Here is a 21,539-nt window from a genome sequence, read left to right as displayed (position 1 = left end):
GCTTGATCCACTTAACTACTCTGTATTTTCTTGAAAAGATTTGCTCTAAGTTGAAATGACTAAATAACATTTTTCAATTACTTGTGCAGTTTAGTTGATAATTTGCTTCCTGTTGCCATGAATTATTGAAGTTTGACTCTCCAGTTATTTCCAAGGGACTGTCCAAATGCCTTATTAAATTGGATTTTGTTTTGTTTTTTCTGCCATTGACTATTTGCTCCAAAATGTACATGGAACTTGGAAATCCTGGTTACATAAAAATAACTCTTTAAATATTTAACTTCTCCAATATATTTAAAATTAATTGGATGAACACAACTTTTGAAATGACAAAACATGTACTTTGAGTTGTTCTGCCAGTAAATCACACAAATTTGTGCTGATGCATCATTAGATTGTCACCTAGGCCTCCTTGGCAGGTATGAGAGTTTTTGAAACAAGTGGCACAGGTTAAGAAGTGAGGTCCTACAGCTAGTTACAGAGCAGATCAAAGCTAACTTTAAACGTATAACTTTGACTCATGAGTACAGTGTTGTCGCTCACTGAAAAAATGAGTATGGGAGGCTTTTTAAAAGTTGTCTTAGGGGGCTTCCCTGGTGGCGCAGTGGTTGAGAGTCCGCCTGCCAATGCAGGGGACACGGGTTCATGCCCCGGTCCGGGAAGATCCCACATACCGCGGAGCGGCTAGGCCCGTGAGCCATGGCCGCTGAGCCTGCGTGTCCGGAGCTTGTGCTCCGCAACGGGAGAGGCCACAACAGTGAGAGGCCCGTGTACCGCAAAAAAACAAAAAAACAAAAACAAACAAACAAACAAAAAAGTTGTCTTAGGGAATTCCCTGGTGGTCCAGTGGTTAGAACTCCCGCTTTCACTGCAGGGGGTTGGGGTTCAATCCCTGGTTGGGGAACTGAGATCCTGGAAGCTGCGTGGCACAGCCAAAAAAAAAAAAAGTTGTTTTAGAGAGATCCTATCATACTTTCTCCTCTGTGATTCTATTGGAGCTCCTATAAATTTAATGGAATCCTATTAGTGGTTCAGGACAAATTTGACTAAAAGTTAAATTCAGAAGTCCTGCTTATTATCTGGAATGAAATTTTCCATTTGGTAACAAGGTACATAAATATATGCTTTTGTCCCAAGATATTTCTCTGAAGCACTCTATCTAGTTAAGTCTATTGCCCATTTCTAGTTCCTTTCACATCTTTTCTTCAAATGTGTTTGAAAACTTCAGTTGTAGAGAGGGTTCATTGGTAGAAAATACGAAGGAAAATGGAAAACCATTACTTGTTTTTTTAAGTAGGCAAGCTGTCTTCCTCCTATCTCTTGCTCTATACCAGCAGTTCTCAAATTTTTTTGTCTCGGGACCCCTTTACACTCTTAAAAATTATTGAGGACCCTAAGAGCTTACCTTTGAAAAGTCTAGAAAACACAAGAATACGCAATGCATCACCCTTAGCTGTCATCACATGTCATGTTACCTCTAGAAAAGTCTGCTGTATCTTGTGAGAGAATAAGCATGAAAATGGCAAATAACATCTTAGTATTATGAAAATAGTTTAGCTTCGCAAACTCTTGAAAGGATCTTGGGAATCCCAAGGGTCACATACTTTGAGGACCATTGCTCTGTATCGCTGTATTATAGAAAATACACTCTGCGTTGCTGGGTTTTTTTTTCCCCCACCATGTCATCATCAGGTTATTGATTTTATTAACAGGTACTTAAGTATAGGTAAGAAATTATAATATTTTGGGGACAGTTCACTCCTGCACAGTCTCAAAGCAAAGGTGTTCAGTCAGTAACCCTGTCCACAGTATCTTCATTGAGACAACGTAAACACCTTCCTTGAGCACATTTACAAAGCACTAGGACAACAAATGCATAGTAGTAAAGACAAGAATGTTGAGGCTAATCAGGAGAGGCTTCCTCAAGATCATGAATTTTCATCCAGTCAGAGATAGAAGAACATTCCCAGCAGAAAAAAGGCATGTAATTATCCTAACTGTTTTGCTCAGGCTAATATTAAAATAAATTTACATTTTCTTTCCAAGTGAATATTTAGGGAGGACACCCAGAGAATTTTTAATTTGTTGTAATTTTATCAGCAGACGATTGAGAATTAACTCTGTCTCTCTGTATATAGTATTGTATCTTAAACAATCCATGCCAGGTAGATAGAATTTTTTTTATAAAAGATTAAAGTATTCTTACGAAAGAGGGGGCAAGTTGTATCAATATTTTTAATAGGTAAGGGAAATTAAGAGGAGTTCACTGAAAAAACAAATAGGCCTGGCTCATTCATTGTTCATTTTTTAAATGATTTTATCACCTGTCATTAACTGTTTGCCACATTTGCTGTATCTCTTTCACTTGTATGCTTATTCACCATTAGAAAGTAAGGTGCAAATATAATGACATTTACCCCTGAATACTTCTTCTATATAATCACAATATCATCACTTCCAAGGGATTTAATATTACATTTTATATTCAGATTTTTCAGTTGTCCTCAAAATGTTTTTTTATACCTCGGAGGGGTTGGGGAGGTAGTTAAGGTTCTTAAATCTAATAATACATTAGACTCTTTAATCTAGAACATTCCTCCCACTTTTTCACTATTTTCATTCTTTCATGACTTTTTGAAGAATCCAGCCTAGATGGCTTGTCAAATGTTCTACACAGCAGATTTGTCTGATTGAGAGGATTATAGGAAGATCGTGGTTTAGCTCCATCTCTAAACTTTAGTAGTGTAGTAAGAACCCCCCACTAATGTCCTTAAAATAAAGAAGTCCTACTTTCTAGACTAGTGCCAACAGTTTCTATAGCAGTGGAGTATTATTTGAGACTCTAATCAGTTGAGAATAATTAGGATAATCATTTTGATCTGTATAGCTACTGATCACTAAATTTAAAAAGATACAAATCAGAAGACCTGGATTCTTTTTTTTTTCCCCCACATAGCTTGGTTTTTATTGAGGTGCTGTCCTAGGCACTTCTCCAATCCTTCAAATAATCTTGTGCAGCCAATACAAAAAAATGAGGAAACTGAGAGTAATCCATATTAGATTAAAGTCCATATTAGACTGATACATATATGTGTATATATATATAAACAATAAGTATCTATTTGCTAGAAGACCCTGATTCTTAATTTCATTTTTTGCCCCTGAGTAGCTGGATGACCTTGGACAAGTCATATAAACTCTTAAGGCCTCAGTTTTCTCACTGTAAAAAGAAAGGACGGGTTCTGGTGTCTACATCCCTTTCAGTTCAAGGGTCTAATAAGCAGCCTAATCTTTGATAATAGCTTCCTAATAAATTGGAGAAAAACATGAACTGTTCATTTGAAAACTGCAGAGCACGAAATGAGTACATAAAAATGTGATTCCATTACAGTATTTCCTTGATTCCAAGGTATAGTTTCATATTTTAACCTTTTTTTTTCCTCTTTTTTTGGGTCGCACCGCATGGCATGCGGGATCTTAGTTCCCCAACCAGGGATAGAACCCAAGCCCCCCCGCAGTGGACGTGCAGTGTCTTAACCACTGGACCGCCTGGGAAGTCCCCATTTTAACATTTTTGAAATGAGAATGCATCTTGATCAAATTGCATGTATATTATTGTGGCAGTACTTTTTTTTTCTTCCAGAAGAGCTTTTATTAAATTGATAACATATCTTAAAGTCTTTACAGCATCTTAAACAAAATTGAAGAAGCCCAGCATACTATATTTCAAGGCATCTAAGGTATCTGAGAAAGAAATGCTGGCAATTATATTGTAATATATCATATATTGGAAGACCATTCCACTGTCAGATGTTAAAAGATGAAAAATGTACATCTTAGAATCAACTAAGATTTGATATTAGAGATTAGGTTTAACAGGAAAAGTGTACATTTCATGGATTTATGGCGTATGTGTCTTGCATTAAGAAGGGCCATAGTGGCACAACAAAAAAGATTTCTAAATAAACACAAGTGAAGAAAAATTTTTATTACTGACCACTTAAGTTAGAAAATGTTAAAAAGAATAAACATGGCATTTTAAATCTTGAAGTAATTAACAAAGAAAAAACCAAATCTGTTCTTCATACTAGAGCAGCAAATAACAGAGGGGCCAAGCTAAACGTCTTCATTGTAGACTGATTTGTTCCATTAGTTCCCTTTTGTTTTTATAGTATATATTTTCCTAATCTCTAAATATACTGATTGTTTTTGACATAGTCATCATCTTTGTATATCAGATTCTAGAATTTTATTTTTCTGTCTTGGGTAAATTGCCAAATTGCTAGGATTTTTGTCTTGTTTTAATAACTGGAGAAATGAAATTTCTTCCCTTTAGCCTTGGGAAATAATTAAAATATCCCCAAATTTAGAGCTACACTTTACATAAGATAATTTTGTTTTGCAAGTTAACGTACATTGTCAGCAGTTAACATTAAACTGCTCACCTTGGGGAAAATTAGTGGATTGCTGTTTTTCAGAGGTCACTTTGCTTCCTTCTGAATCCTAAACAAAAGATAGATATATGCTCTGTCGTGTCTTTGTTTTTATGCTATCGGTCGGTCAGTGCTTATAGAACATTTATGAATGGAAGAATACCACATTAAAATCTGTTCTTTTCCTACAATATTGACTAATGCTTCAAATCTTTTTGGCTTTTGTGGTGCTATTCTAGTTTGTCTGTCTTTGTGACCTCCTATTTTCTAATTTTTTTTTTTAGTTGAAGTATAGTTGATTTACAGTATTCGTTTTAGGTGTATATTTTCTGATCTTTTTTACCAGCTTTTAGTTATAATGGTCAGTTGAGGCTCCATTTATAAGCCTTTATTTTCTTGTCTTTTACTTCATTTGGGATTCATCTGCAGTGGTTTCAGCTATCTTCACGTGAAATTTCCAGAACCATATCTTTAGTCCTAACATTACAGTTGCTTCCAGAAAATGACCAATCAACTGTACCAATACTAGATCTCTCCCAAAATGGGTGATCTTTTTCCTTTTAAACTTACTTCTCATTACTGTTTGATTTTCCTGCTCAAAACCTGAGAGATTTTATTCCTCTCAGCTTTGCCTACATATCTGATCTGTCTTCAGAAGTAGTTTGCTTGCTAATGGTTTATTCCTTCCAGGCTTTGTGCCTTTGTTCTGTCAGTATTAACTTGGCAGTCCTTGTCCTGTCTTCCTTTAAAGCCTGGTTCAAATCTTGTATCATGTGAAGTCCCTTGGTTGACCGTATCTGATTATTTATTCATATTCTCATCCCCCAGTCAGTTGTATACGCATACTAGTCAGTACTCATTCCATTGCATTTCTAGATTATTAAGAGATAACTAAATTCTATTATTTAGCTAGATTCAGTGCAGCAAAATTCTAGTATAATAAAATAATTTAGAAACTACCTTGGAAATTAGTACAGCAGTAATTGACCTTAATTTTTCACTTTGTAAATAAACTTTTTTTTTCAGTTTTGAGATGTAATTGATATATAGCACTGTATAAGTTTAAGGTGTACAGAATAATGATTTGACTTTAAAAAAAATTAGGAAATCATCACCACAGTGGGTTTGGTTCCAGTATTTAACTCAGAAATTATCAAAGAGGTTATAGAGTCCACAAATAGAAAAAGTATTTTTCTACAAAGTTGTGTTAGAGGGTGTCTCACATCAAGTTTTAACAACGTTAACAACAATGCAACCCCCAATTTTTATTCCTCAGAGGCACCACTTTCAAGTCTTTGGGTTGTTTGTCTTCTATTTGATAATATCTGTTGACTTCCTACTACGAAAGATGAGAATTTAGCCTGCTTTATTCCCCCTCATCACACACAAAAAGACATACTCTCTTTTCCTTCCTCCAGTAACATGATAAAATTTCTTTTTTCCTCACATAAAGTTCAGTACCAGTGTTCATGGCAACGTGTTTACGCAGGATTAGGGCACTGGTTCTCATTTGTGGTCCAGGTTTACCAGAGGGGTTTCCAAGACCCTTTCAGGGAGTCTCTACAATATAAAATATTTTCATTACTTTACTAATATATTATTTGCAGTTTTCACTCTCATTCTTTAATGCAGAAGAAGCAGATATGAAAATTCACTTGTTTCTGTTAAACCACGGATCAGAGATTTGTAAAAATGTAACTCATTAAATACTTTGTTTTAGAAACAGTTACTTATGTTAATACATATTGGGTTGTATTTTTCTTCAGTAGACACTGAACAAATGTTTATAACTTACTAGTTAGAAATAGATTCCACCATATTTTAAAATACAATTTTTTAGAATTACTCTTAGTACTTAAACCTTATTATGTTTTCATTTACTTTGAAATGAAAAGAACTGTTTACCTTCATACCTTTCATTTGGCATACTGGGATTTAGGGAATAGCTAGTATTTAATATTAGAATATCAAAACCATTATTAGCTCAACCCAGTTTACCAGAATTTTTGTCCCTATAATCTCAGGAGAAAGCAAACTTGTATCAAAAGTTTCATCAGTATTTCATTTCAAGTATTTGTCAAGCATTTGTTTTTATGTGCTATGAGAGATAGAAGCATAAGACAGCCCTTGCCTAATTGACTTAGCCTTGATGTAGATTTATCTCAATAATATCTCAGTGTTGCACTTTCAGCAACACCTATATAGTGAGAATTAACGTCCAGGTTGATCACTTTGAGTCACTGCAAAATACTCAGGAAACAAAGAACAAATGTATTTTGTGTAGTAGGTTTCATTAAGATAAAAAAGATACTGGGATATCTCAGAAATATAAGAACTAAGTATATGAAGCAAAGTTTTCAAATTAGTGGTAAGTTAAACAAAATTTATTTAATTTTTATATAGCACTTTATAATTTACCAAGTGATTTATTAGTGTGTGTTATTTAATCCTAATGACATCCCTATATAGTAGATACTATCCATATTTTACAGATGTCTGATTCAGGCTTTCAAATAGAAGCTGACTTGCTCAAGGATGTATAATGGTTGGAGTCAAATGTTCTGACTTCAGATCCTGTACTTTTATTGGATAAAGACACCATGTTTTTAAAGGATTCAAAGTAGTTAAGTTTCTGCTGTACATGTTGAAATATTTTGGAGGATATGACAGTATCTAGTATAGGCTTTGGCCATCATAATCTGTCATACTTAACCCAAATCACTAGAAGAAATAATTAAAAACTCTCATTCTGGTTATAGATCATAAAAACTTTGTGAGCAGTTAGACTCAAGTTTGAATATGCTTTTGGCCAAAGGAGAATTTTCTTATTTCAAACTATTAAAAACCTTCAAATACGTTGTTTTAATGATCATCAGGATTATACTCTCTGACCATAATAGCAGGGATACATCCAGAACATTCAACAAATACCTAAAGTGAGACTCAGCACTTCCACTGCAGGGGGCATGGGTTCAATCCCTGGTGAGGGAACCAAAATCCTGCAAGCCGTGTCTCACAGCCAAAAAAATTAAATATATATATATATATATATATATATATATATATATATATTTTTTTTTTTTAAGGAGTAAAGTATTCTTTACCTACACATAATACTAATTTTTAAATGCACTATTGTAATTTACAATGAGGGATTCACCCACATATACTGATTCAAAGATTCATATAGCAAACTGGGGAACAATACTGGCACAGAATTTTGAACCATCAGTTATGAGCCTAATTTAGTTGTTACCAATTTGGTTTTTACTTTTTAAAATTCTTCTTTCTCATTCTCTCTTCCCATAGGTTTGTAAAAGAATGGACTTGGTCTGCCAGAGAATGTTGAATCAGGGATTTCTAAAAGTGGAGAGGTACCATAATCTATGTCAGAAACAAGTTAAAGCACAACTCCCAAGGTATGTTATGGTTAGCATTGGCAATAATTTACAATTGGGGATTTTGTTTGTTTCTTGATTTTTTTTGTTTGTTTGTTTTTAATCTCACTAAGGGTTTACTTGGGTTAAATGGTTGCCAAATTTTTGTAGCAAAGGGTACACAGATCACAATAGATCATTTTACTATCGTTTGTTCAACTCTCATCATTATCTGTTCAACATTTTGGTTCAAACTAGGGCATTTAGGCAAGAAAATGAAATAAAAAGCATCCAGATTGAACAGGAAGAAGTAAAATTCTCTATTCACAGATGATATGATCTTGTATACACATGATGTTGTATATAAAATACATTAATTATTAGAGCTAGAAATGAGCTCAGCAGGGATACTGGATACAAGATTAGTACACAAAAATCAATTGTATTGGGACTTCCCTGGTGGCCCAGCGGTTAAGTCTTCGTGCTCCCAATGCAGAGGGCCCAGGTTCAATCCCTGGTGAGGGAACTAGATCCCACATGCTGCAACTAAAGAAAGATCCCGTGTTCCACAACTAAGACCCAGCACAGCCAAATAAATAAATAAGTAAATAAATAAATGTATGTATGTATAATCCTATGCACTAGCAATAAACAATCCAAAAATGAAGTTAAGACAATTCCATTTACAATAGTATCAAAAAGAATTTTAAAAACTTAGTAAAGAATATAACCAAAAAAGTATAAAACTTGTACATTAAAAACCACAAAACACTGTTAAAAGAAATTAAAGAAGACTTAAATAAATGGAAAGGCATTCTATGTTCATGGATTGGAAGATTTCACATTAAGATGGTAATACTCCTCAAATTGATATATATATATATTCAGTGCAACCCCTGTCAAAATCCTAGCAGTCTTTTTGCAGAAATTGACAGGCTGATCCTGTAATTCCTATAGAAATGCAAAAGCCACAGAATAATCAAAACAATCTTGAAAAAGAGCAAAATTGGAAGACTACCATTTCCCAGTTTCAGAACTTAATACAAAGTTACAGTAATCAAGAGTGTGGTGCTGGCATAAGGATAGACATACAGGGACTTCCCTGGTTGCGCAGTGGTTAAGAATCTGCCTGCTGCGCCCTGGTCTGGGAGGATCCTACGTGCTGCGGAGCAACTGAGCCTGTGTGCCGCGGCTACTGGGCCTGCGCTGTGGAGCCCGTGAGCCACAGCTGCTGAAGCCCACGAGCCTGGAGCCCGTGCTTTGCAGCAGGGGAAGCCACCGCAGTGGGAAGCCCGCACACCACAGCAAGGAGTAGCCCTCGCTCACTGCAACTGGAGAGGGCCTGTGCGCAGCAATGAAGACCCAACGCAGCCAAAAATAAAATAAATAAATAAAAATTAAAAAAAAAAAAAAAAGGAATCTGCCTGCCAATGCAGGGGTCACAGGTTCGATCCCTGGACTGGGAAGATCCCACATGCTGCGGAGCAGCTAAACCCATGTGCCACAACTACTGAAGCCCGCGCGCCTAGAGCCCATGCTCCACAATGAGAGAAGCCACTGCAGTGAGAAGCCCACGCACCTCAATGAGGAGTAGCCCCCGCTCGCCACAACTAGAGAAAGCCCACATGCAGCAACAAAGACCCAATGCAGCCAAAAAATAAATTAATTAATTTTTTTAAAAAGGATAGACATACAGATCAATGGACTAGAATTGAGAGTCCAGAAAGTGAACCCTTAAATTTTTAGTCAATTGATTTTCAACAAGAATGCCAAGAAAATTCAATGATGAAGGATTAGTGTTTTCAACCAATAACACTGGGACAAAAGAATGAAGTTGGAAACCTTTCTCAAACCATATACAAAAATTAACTGAAAATGAATTACAGGCTTAAGTGTAAATGTTAGTACTGTATTATAAAACCTTGAGAGGAAAACAGTCATAAACCTTCATGAACCTGCATTAGGCAGTGGTTTTTTAGATACGATACCAAAAGCACAAGTAACAGAAGAAAAAAGTAGACAAACGAGAATTCATCAAAGTTTAAAATTTCTGTGCCTCAAAGGACACCATCCAGAAAATGAAAAGACAGCCTGCAGAATGGGAGAAGACATTTGCAGCTCATTTATCTGTTAGAGGACTTATATCCAGATTGTATTAGAAACTCTTATAACTCAACAATAAAAAGATAAATAACCCCAATTTGAAAGTGGGCAAAGGATTCAATAGAAATTTCTTCAAAGAAGATACACTAAAGGCCAAAAAGCCCATCAAAGATAGTCAGCATCATTAGTCATCAGGGCACTGCAAATCAAAACAGTATGGGATTCTGGTTTACACCCACTAGGATGGATGGCTAAAATTTAAAAAGACAAATGTTGGGAAGGAGGTGGACAAATTGGAATTTTCACATGTTACTGGTGAGATTATAAAATGGTGCAGCCACTTTACAAAACAGTTTCTCAAAAAGTTAAACATAGAGTCACCAAATGACCCAGCAGTTTCACTCCTAAGTATATACTCAGGAGAAGTGAAAATATGTCCACACAAAAACTTGTACACACATATTCATAGCAGCATTGTTCATCATAGCCAGAAAGTGGAAACAACCCAGAGGTCCATCAACAGATGAATGGATAATCAAAATAATGGTATGTCCATATAATAGAATATTATTCAGCAATAAAAAGGAATGAAGAACTTCTGAGACGTGCTACAACATGGATGAACCTTGAAAACTATGCCAACTGAAAGAAGATAGACACAGAACACCACATAATATTATGATTATGATTCCAATTATCTGAAGTGTCCACAATAGGCAAATCCATAGAAACCGAAAGTAAATTAGTTCTTGCCAGGGGCTGGGTAATGGGAGTGATTGATAATGGTTATAGGCTTTCTTTTTTTTTTTTTTTTTAACATCTTTATTGGAGTATAATTGCTTTACAATGTCTTGTTAGTTTCTGCTGTACAACAAAGTGAATCAGCTGTATGTATACATATATACCCATATCCCCTCCCTCCCTATCCCACCCCTGTAGGTTGTCACAAAGCATCGAGCTGATCTCCCTGTGCTCTGCAGCAGCTTCCCACTAGCCATCCATTTTACATTTGGTAGTGTATATATGTCGATGCTACTCTCTCCCTTCATCCCAGCTTCCCCTTGACTTTCTTTTTGTGATAATGAAAATGTTCTGAAATTGGATAGTGGTGATGGGAACACAACTGTGAATATAGTAAAAACCACTAAATTGTACCCTTTAAAAGTGAATTTTATTGTATGTGAATTATGTCTCAATAAAACTTTTTAAAAGTTTAAATGAGCTGATTTTATAGGCAAAAATATATGGTCTCTTGTCTTTATGTCCATGTGTAATTCTTTCATTAATTTCTCTAATAGCCATTAGGCCTGACAAAGCCAAAGAACAAAACAAAAAAAAAAACTAATTTTTTTCAAATATTTTATCAGTGAGTATTGGATTAATCCTTGGCAAGGATTTCTAAACATAGTGATTCATTTATCATGACAGTTAAACAAATTATGACCCAATTGTAGATTTCTAAATTAACATGTAAATGTTAGACTTACATTAAGGCATTTTGTTTGGTTAACATTGTAGTCCACAGTACTTCTTTTAATGGTTGCCTTTTTTTTTTTTTTTCGTAGGAGAGAGTCAGAAAGGAGAAACCATTCATTAGCTCGTCATGCAGACATCCTCGCTGCTGTTGAAACAAGGCTGTCTCTCTTAAATATGACTTTCATGAAGTATGTGGACTCCAATCTCTGTTGCTTCATCCCAGGAAAGGTAAAATAGAATCCCTTACCTAGAACAGCTGGGTTGCACTATGTAAACTTTAAATTATTATAAAGTTACAGAGTGATTTTTTAAATAATAGAATTATTTCTACTTCTTTGAATGCATTTCTATGAATGGGTTCGTTTAGCTCTGTGCAGTAACATATACATATGTATCATTTATGTGATCTTTATATTTAAAATTACGATTTTGAAATATACTGTAGAAGTGCTACTATTCTTTAGGAAAGCTGTTTAAGGGTTCATACTCAAGAAAAAATTTTGCGCTTTTACTTTTTGTTAAGATGCCAGAGATACACCAATGAATAGGATGGGTATTGTCCCTGCCTTCAAGATTGTTACGGTTTGGGGGAGGTGGAGTAGAAGAGACAAGCTGGTTTGGTTTCGTTTGAGAAACGTTTCATGAAGACAACTTACAAACCTCCAGGTTTGACAAGAATGGATAATTCCTGTGTAACAGTGTACTCAGAGCTAAGTCATAGTGCTGTTTAACACAGAAATAAGTATATTGTGGTATATTTATTGTTACTAAGTTAATAAAGATCCCAGCGTTCAACATTCTACTCATACCTTCACTAGGATCTTGCTTCTTGAATGGAGTGTAAATTCAGAATGAAATAATGTCTATTATCTTTTTATGTCCAAGAGATGGAGGTAGAATTAAAGGTCATTTTGCTACTTAGTTGATACTGGCAAAAGGTTCCCTTAACATGGTTGGAACTAATTAATACCTAGTAAAATTTGAATGTTCTCTTTTTGTTATTTCCATAGATAATTAACATTGGCAATATTTTTAATGTACTTTCTCCATTTTCAACTTTCTGTGACATCTGTTGGGAGCCAGAGGAGTCCTGTTTCTTTTTTTTTTTTTTTTTTTTTTTGTGGTACGCGGGCCTCTCACTGCTGTGGCCTCTCCTGTTGCGGAGCACAGGCTCCGGACGCACAGGCTCAGTGGCCATGGCTCACGGGCCCAGCCACTCCACGGCATGTGGGATCTTCCCGGACCGGGGCACAAACCCGTGTCCCCTGCATCGGCAGGCGGACTCTCAACCACTGCACCACCAGGGAAGCCTTCCTGTTTCTTATTTAAAGTATACTTTGGTATATAGCTCACTTCCCTCACGTTAGCTACCGATGCTTCTGCACAGTACTATAAAAGGGTGACCGGTTAGAAACTTTAGATTCTGATTCTTATGCCAGATTTTATCCAGGTCTGATTCATAGGCCTTAACTCTTAAATGTTCCTGGGATGTTCACTGAACTAGAATAGGTTGTCTCCTGTAGCCTTGTAGTTTTTATTGCATATCATAAGGTTATGAATAGTTAAGACTCATCTCCAAGCTTCATAACCTTAGAGACAATTCAGTCAGTTGTTAACGAGAGTTGAGTAGTTTGCAGCAAAGTCCATATGGCCTGCAAAGCCAAAGATATTTTAGTACCTGACCTTTGCAGAAGTTGCCCATCTTTTGTTCTAATTTATTAGGATCATGTGATTAGAATGATATTTACTATCTATACAAATGAAGTTGAATCTAGTTGAGTCCTGCTGGTTTTTTGGAAACCACTTGTTTTTGCTTTTAATTCTAGTACCAACTGAGGTGGTGGTAGCAATGGAGAATGTCTTCAGCTTCCAAGCTGATGTGTATCACCCTGGGCATTTGCTCTGGACAGCTCCTTAACTGAGACCTTTACCTTGCCTGCAGTGGAAAAGTCTTCTATTTTTCCTTCATTGTACCCATTTCTTCCAAAGATCTTATCCTGATTTATTTTTCTCCTACAAATCTGAACTTGACTGGAAAAACAACCCCCAGAAAACAAATAATTTTTGTTTTTATTATCACCTTGGCTTCTTCTCTTTCTTACAGGTGCCATCTATATAGCTTATACCTTGCCTAAAACAACACTGTATACTCAAATTATTACTTTTTATTTTTATGTAGCTGGTACTTTTTAGCTTAGACTAAATCTAAACTGCTAACTTACACAGTTTGCAGTATTTGGGTTGTTTTATGATTGTTCCTTTTTGAACTTCTCATCCTTAAACTTTCACATTCTATCTTCAGAACATAAGGATGTGGCATTAATTTTCTCATCCTTAAGTGAAGACATTCTATAAAATAATTTTCTTTCAGTTTAGTGTATAATCTTTATTTGGTATGTGATTTCTGTAGTATTTTATTCTTGGTTTTCCCAGGATCTTGCTCCCGGGTTATACTTAAAAGTTCAGGTGCTCTTATACTTTGTAAGAGAACTCTTTTTGTGGTTTTGTATAGAATATATCCATTTTGTTAAAATTCAGGTCTCCAGTAGGGATTTCATCTCACAAATTATTTTTCACAAGTTACTTAAGTCAATCTGGGTAATATCCACATTAGTTTAAATTAGATTGCCTGATATGTAACAGAATTTTGGACGTTTAACAGTGGGGAAAATTTTTTTCTTTTAATTATTCTCTGAAAGAACAGTTGAATTTGTTCATAAAATTAAATGGCAGGATGAAGACAGAAGATTAAATATATGTTTACCTCTTAATTTCTCCCAGAACTCTAGTCAGTGGAGTGGAGTAAGTGATCTAATTTTTAAAAGGAAAAAAGATAAAGACCCATGAAAATGAGGTCAGAAAGTAGACAGTAGCAACAGAATTTTGGAAGCTGAAGAGTAGATGAATAAATGGTAACTGGCTTAGCAGAACTGAGAAAGTTAATTCTTAAACTGGGAGTGGGGGAAGCTGGGAGGCAACCCAGTATGCACAACTGAACCTCTAGAAAATTCTAGGTCGAAAGCTCCAAGCATTTCTGAAAATGGGGCTAAAACAGGAAGGTTGGTTGAGAATCTATATTTAAGAATGATTTAAACCTATAGGTCCCTTCTCCAACTCTAAACAAGCTAGATCATTGCCCTTCTACTCAGTGAAAACCTAAGGCTTATTCACTGGAGGGGTTTAAAATGGAGTCTCTTGACAAGGAAACCATACTAATAGCAAGGGCATTAAAAGAAAATCTATCTAAAGATTTCAGACTACTTGGGAGTTTGCCACTATGGGCTATGGCAGGGATCAGCAAACTTTTTCTGTAAAAGGCCAGATAATAAATATTTTTGGCTTTGTGGACCACATGGTCTGTGTCATGAATACTCAACTCTGAGAAACAGCCGTGATTCTACAACATGTGGTAAATGAATGGGTGTGTGCTTGTGTTCCAGTAAAAACCTTATTTACAAAAATAGGCACAGGTCAATTAGGGCCATAGTTGCAGACTGACCACTACATTGATGTTGCATTCATCTTTTCTCAGAACTAGAGTTTAGATTCTTAGCTTATTCCTGTATACATTTCTCAAGTCTTCTGTCTGACATATAGAAGTCAAACTTTTTATAGTAAGCTCTTAGTCAATATCAGCAGTTCACACATACTGAAAAACACATGTGAGCAGAGGCCAACTAACCATTCTGGGAGATACAGTAATGAAAAAAAGACATGAATACTTTTCTTCTCTTCACCATTACTAACAGCCCCAGTAACCCTTTCGTGCTTATTGAAGCACAAAAGTCAGTGTTTTCACAGTGTAAATGATTATGTAAGATCATGAAGCTAGATTTCCCTGAACAAACATAAAATCTGCATATTATGTATTATTGGTTTGTTTTTAACGTTTTTGATGAAGAATAACTAGTGGTGGTCACTTTCTTTATTCCTTTTTTGGGGGGTAACTTTTTGTTTTGATACATTTTCACATTTACACAAAAATTGCAAAAATATTACAAGGAATTCCCATATATCTTTTATCCAGGTCAGCAATTATTTACCTTTTGTCTCATTTGCTTTTATTCTCTCTCTGCATACGTATTTTATTTTTTTCTGAACCATTTGAAGATAAGTTGGAGCTACTGTGACCCTATATTCTTAAATATTTCAGTGTATTCCCTAAGAACTAGGACATTTTGTTACTTAACCACTGTACAGATATCAAACTCAGGGAATTTAACATTGATTCAATACACTTATCTAATCAGTAATCTGTATTTAAATTTCATTTCTTATCCCAATAATAGTTTTCCTAGCTATTCTTTTTTTTTTTTCTTTTGGCTGCGTTGGGTCTTCGTTGGTGTGCGTGGGCTTTCTCTAGTTGTGGCGAGCGGGGGCTATTCTTGGTTGCGGTGGGCAGGCTTCTTATTGCGGTGGCTTCTCTTGTTGTGGAGCATGGGCTCTAGGCGCGCGGGCTTCAGTAGTTGCAGCATGCAAACTCAGTAGCTGCGGCACATGGGCTCAGTAGTTGTGGCTCACGGGCTTTAGAGTGCAGGCTCAGTAGTTGTGGCACACGGGCTTAGTTGCTCCATGGCATGTGGGATCTTCCCGGACCAGGGATCAAACCCATGTCCCCTGCATTGGCAGGCGGATTCCCAACCACTGTGCCACCAGGGAAGTCCCCTTAACTATTCTTATTTCTGAGTCCAGAATTCAATCTAGGATTACACATGGACTTGTTAATCCTCTTTAATGTGAAATAATTCCCTACACTTTGTGTTTCTTGAGCTTCACATTTTTGAAGGTCGTAGGTCAGTTATTTTAAGGAATAAATATCCTTCAATTTGAGTTTACCTAATGCTTCCAGAATGTTGTATTTTTGTTTCTCTTAAAATTGGTTTTAATGTGAAGACATTCTTAAAAATATCTATTACTTGGAAGCATTTCCTCCTTTCACTATGCTGGTCCCCAAGTAAATATATACAGTCCACGAACCTTTAAAATGAAAAAAGAAGAATCAATCTATTCTCATTGATTTTTTTTTTTTTAGGTCTCTGCTCTTATCCCTCTATACCCCACCTTTCCCACCATCTTGGCTAACTAGAAGTTCTGATCAGCTTTTTGTGTGCTCCATTATTAAGTATAAGCAAGGAGTAGAGAATTGCCAGACTAATATGAAACACAGAATGAAACAAATGGGGAAAAATACACCTTTGAGAAAGCAGTACAAGGATATGAAACTTAAAGAAACTGTGACTAATAGTCTAAGAGAAATAAGAAAATATATAGTCAAACACATACCATATAAGGAAATATTTACAAATATGGAAGAAACAATTTTAAGTAAAAGGGGCGGAAAGGAAAATTAAGGAAATCTCAAGTGGAACAAAAAGACAGAAAATGAGAACATATGAGGTTCAGTATTTTAATAGGAGCTTTGTTTGCTAAACAGTAGATTAAACAAGATAGAAATTCTCTCACCTACAGTAGTAGAAATACTTAAATGATATTCATAGTATGTCATTTATTACTGTGCCAATTTAAACATAAGCATGATATTAGTAAACTGCATGTGTTAGAAATATGATAGCTGTTCACATTTGGTTTCTTACCATACTTTTTTAAAACTTAATAATAGTTATGAAAATATTTTTATCTCAAACTTGGGTAGGATTCGGCATGTGGCATATTATTTGAAAGGTGTACAAAGAGCCATTAAAGAGTTTAGGTGACCTGCCTAAAACCTGTGATCTTTATACTGGACACAAGACTCACACATTACATTCTTGTTGCTAAAGTAATTTTCAGAAAGTGATTAAACCTACTCAGAAATTGAAATATTTTAAAAATCAGGTAAATACTATGCTTTCTTAATACATGCCTCTAAAGCCATTGTAGCCACTGATGACTCTGAATGCTAGCAGCAGTTTGGTTCTAACATGCTGTGTCCTTTGTTCTTCACGTTGTCCTTTGCTTATAACTTTTGGACAGAGGAAAGAAAAAAAAAAATATATATATATATATATACTTTTTTTTTTTTTTTTTTTTTTTTTTGCGGTACGCGGGCCTCTCACTGCTGTGGCCTCTCCCGTTGTGGAGCGCAGGCTCAGCGGCCATGGCTCATGGGCCTAGCCACTCCGCGGCATGTGGGATCTTCCCGGACCGGGGCACGAACCCACGCCCCCCTGCATCGGCAGGTGGACCCTCAACCACTGCGCCACCAGGGAAGTCCCAGAAAATATTTTTAATTTTATTGAAAACATGGATGAGTCCATTTAACTAAATAACCTCTATATAGTAAGCTTTGAAAACATTGTTTCCTAATGGAAGACTTGAACAAATGGAAAGAGATACCTTGCTTTCACACTATATTTAGAAGGCTGAATACAGTAAAGATAAGATTATTTCACAAATTGGTTTACAGATGTGATTGAGTATTAGTAATCCCTATGGGATAGTTTGATATGAAATTAATTCTGAAGAATCAGGGTTATGGAAGAGGATTCACTGCAGAATAAATTTCTTTTAAAAACCTAGAATAAAGGCATGGTACATAGTAGCACTACATACATGTTGATTTCCTATGCGGTCACCCGTCCATCCACATCATCCATCTCCTCAGTCCACTCCTCCTTTAGTCATGTATACCCTCCTCCTGCTCAGACTTCTCTTCCCCATTGAAATTCTGCTTATTTCTCATTGCCAAGTCCTTCATTAGGCCTGCTCAGTTCTCTCAAACAGATCTTATTTCTCTCTACTTTCTTTTTCACACAGCACTTTGCTTGTACATTGAATTTACTCAGTTTGAGCTAGCCTTTGCTGTGTATGGGTCTTTCACTAAGTCTTCTTGCACTGGATAAGATGTATGTTTTATTCATGCTTGAATCATTATAACAGTCATTTCTAGTCTAGCTCAAATATACTGTAAATATTCTTCTGTCTGCCAGTATTTATGTACATAAATATAACATAAATAGATCCATTAATAAAGCTGTGGATAAATACTCTTTCAAGTATTATGTATTTTTAAAAAATTCCTCTCAATAAAAATTCTGTTAACTGTAACCTTTATATTCAAAATCCGGCCTCTAAAAATCATATTCTTGTATTGACTTTACCCCTGTGGCTTGCCCCTAAACAGTTTTATTTAGATGTGTCAATATTAAGCAATTTATGATATTTGACCATCTCTGTCACTCATTTAACAGACGTTTATTGAGTATCTGCTCTGTGCCAGACACTGCTAGACTGTGGGGATCTGACAGTGAAACTAGGCATGGTCTCTTTAATTGAGCTTACTATATTATAGGAAGACAGACATAAACAGAAAAATGTAGTACTTAAAACTTGTAATGTGTATTCTGAAGGTAAAATAAAGGATTTGATGAAGATGTTAACATGATTTAAACTGAAAGAGGGTTCAGAAAAGACTGCTTACTCTGAGAAAGTGTTACTGAGACCTGAAGGATGAGTAAGAAATTTGGGGCTAGAGAAGGTAGGGGAGATATGCAGGGAGAACATTCCAGAAAAGAGATCATAATGTGCAAAAACCCTGAGCAAAAAAGAGAGAGGGTTTGATGTAGTTCGAAGAGCTCATGGTTACTTTGTATCTGGAGCTGGAGTATACGGGCGTTGAGGCCAGCATAAAATGATACCGGAGCGTCGCAGTACTGATTTATAACACACATGTAAACGCTGATAAACGCAGAGCTACTGTGGGTCAGTTAATATCCTAGCACTAGTACATAGACTCTCTGTCAATATGAAGGACCTTTAAAAAAAACTATTACTACTTTAGCTTATATATTTTGTAATTAACAATTTTGTAATCATATATAAATATTAGGGGTTTTTTTTCAAAGCATTGAGCTTATGCTAGCTTCCATAAATTTTTACTGTTTGGAGATACAGATATAGGTTGCATGTTTCTACCCTTGAACTTAAACAAGCCAAACTGACTCAGACCTTGAAGCCATTGCCATTGTTATTCCTGCCTAAATGCTTTTCTTCCCAGATCTTCCAGTTCCTCATCATCATTCAGCTTTACCTTAAATATGTCAAAGAAGCCTCTCCTGACCAGTAAATGCTTACAGGTTAGGATTGTTCACATAATTAAATTGTAAGCCCAAGACAAAGTACTGTTTTCTTCATTTCTTTTTTTTTTTTTAATATTCATAATAGTTCCTAACATTGGTAGTTCAGTAAGTTTTTATTGAAAAAAAAATGTTATCTTCTTTTGGGATGAGTTCATAATCTAGTAGTAATGCCAAAAATAAATGTATCACTTAACCACTAGTGCCTCAGGATTCTGCCTTTGACTATCCTATTCTGTATCTTCTCCCTTAGCAATGTCAGTCCCTGTTACGCCATTGGATACTGAGGCCTCTTCATCATTTGGAGTTTCTCTCCTGATCTCCTAACCTGTATCTCCAGATATGCCTGCCTGTCTAGTATCACCTGCATGGCCCATGTAATTCAAAACTAGCATATCTCCTCTCTTACTACATTTGCCTACATATACACCACCTTAGGCCAAGCCAATTCCTAGTCATCTCTCCAGGCCCACTGATGTGGCCTCTTCTGTGAAGTCTTCTCTGATTCACGATAAAGACACATCCTAACAGTTTAATTTTGCTGACATTTATTTAGCACACATGATGCTAGACTGACAAGGATCATCTCATTGCCCTGAGAGTCTAGAACGTGTTAAGGACTGTAATTTGTCCTGGTACTATTCTGCAAGATTTTATGTTTCTCTAGCAGTACTCAGCAGCCTGAATGAAGGAGAAGAAAAGGCCAGTTATAAGATTGTTCCGTAGTTGGGTACTGGCTAGGTAAGTGCAGTAGTGGGAATGAGTGGGATTCAAGGTGGTTTGAGATATTTCGGTGACAGAATGGTTTGGCTGATTAACCCACAAGTCTTGTGAGGTGAAGACCCATTGGAACAGATGTCATCCAGACTGGAGATCTTCAGAGATGTGCATTATTATCTTCAGGTCTACGCCGAAGCCATAGGAGAAAGTAAGGCTGACCTCACAGGGATTAAAGCTGAGGGCAGAATGCTTAAGGAAGGTTCAGTTACCATTCCAGCAAGAGAATTAGGAATCGGGATTGTCAGCTTTCTTCTCCATGTATGTATGCCTTGTGTTTCCCCATTGCAATTATTATTAAAATGAAAAAGGATCTCTTGCTACCCTTTGGTGATAACAAGAAAGTGGGCTCTGAGGAGACTTGATTCCAATCCACAGCAAGTCTAAGAGAAACAAAACTTCAAGGATAGAGCACATAGTGGCAGTGTGAAAGAGCGAAGGAAATCAGGCTGAGTCCCTGGGGCTTTGGGAAACAGATTCAGACTAGAGTGAAGTAGGTTCAGAGGATTGGTAGAATATGGGTTTGGGTAATTCCCCCATCCCGACCCCTACTTGCATACAAGATCTAATCTCTTAGTTTAGTCTTCTAGTTTCTTTTTCTTTTGCAATTTGTATATCCCTCTTTATGTCACTTCTTTACGCATCTCTCTCCCCAGTTACACTGATTTCCTTCAGGGCAGGAGCTGTATTTTAATCATCCTGATTCCGTAGCACCAGTACAGTACAGAAAAGATGCTTAAATAAATATAATTATGAAATGTATAAAGTATTATAACAAGCCCAAAGCCATGTGTTACAGATGGTAATGTTATCAGTGGTCAGTATATCAGTTAAGTCACCTGTGGGTCTTTATAGGAATTGCAAAACAAGCAGTCACTTTGCTCCCTGTTTAGCTGTTTTCTTTAAAAAAAAATAAATAAATCTAAAGTGCTAATGAGAGCTCATTATTTTAGGTGATTGATGAGATTTATCGTGTGTTGAGATATGTCAATTCTACCAGAGCCCCTCAGCGAGCTCATGAAGTACTTCAAGAGTTAAGGGATATTTCCTCCATGGCAATGGAATACTTTGATGAAAAGATTGTTCCAATTCTAAAGAGGAAATTACCAGGATCAGATGTATCTGGAAGACTCATGGGCTCTCCTCCAGGTATCTTTTGTTTATAATACGTTCAGTTTATAGTGATGTTCATACATAGATTTGTAACTTGCTTTTTCCCCCCCACTTAACTGTGTATCTTGAACTTTTCTGGGTCTGTAACTGTATCTGCAACATAATTTTTAATGACAGATTGGGCT

The 21,539-nt window shown here is 36.1% G+C and overlaps 2 protein-coding genes across 4 annotated transcripts in view; one reads left to right on the top strand and one right to left on the bottom strand.

The window, feature by feature from the left end:
* The window catches only part of TP53BP2 (tumor protein p53 binding protein 2), a 194,343-nt gene that overhangs the window by 135,775 nt on the left and 37,029 nt on the right, over positions 1 to 21,539 (bottom strand). The gene's annotated exons all lie outside the window — the stretch shown is intronic.
* FBXO28 (F-box protein 28) overlaps positions 1 to 21,539 on the top strand; it is a 30,430-nt gene that overhangs the window by 2,639 nt on the left and 6,252 nt on the right. The window contains exons 2-5 of one of the 3 annotated variants that reach the window (XM_082612763.1): positions 7,743 to 7,852; positions 11,479 to 11,617; positions 20,368 to 20,502; positions 21,195 to 21,390. In XM_082612763.1, the coding sequence (XP_082468889.1) occupies positions 7,743 to 7,852; positions 11,479 to 11,617; positions 20,368 to 20,502; positions 21,195 to 21,390 (580 nt within the window). The other 2 variants (XM_082612764.1, XM_082612765.1) reach the window with 2 other exon arrangements.

Source organism: Mesoplodon mirus (assembly GCF_964341445.2).
Source record: "Mesoplodon mirus genome assembly, chromosome: 3".
NCBI lineage: Eukaryota > Metazoa > Chordata > Mammalia > Artiodactyla > Ziphiidae > Mesoplodon > Mesoplodon mirus.
This window is presented reverse-complemented; position numbering and strand designations above follow the sequence as displayed.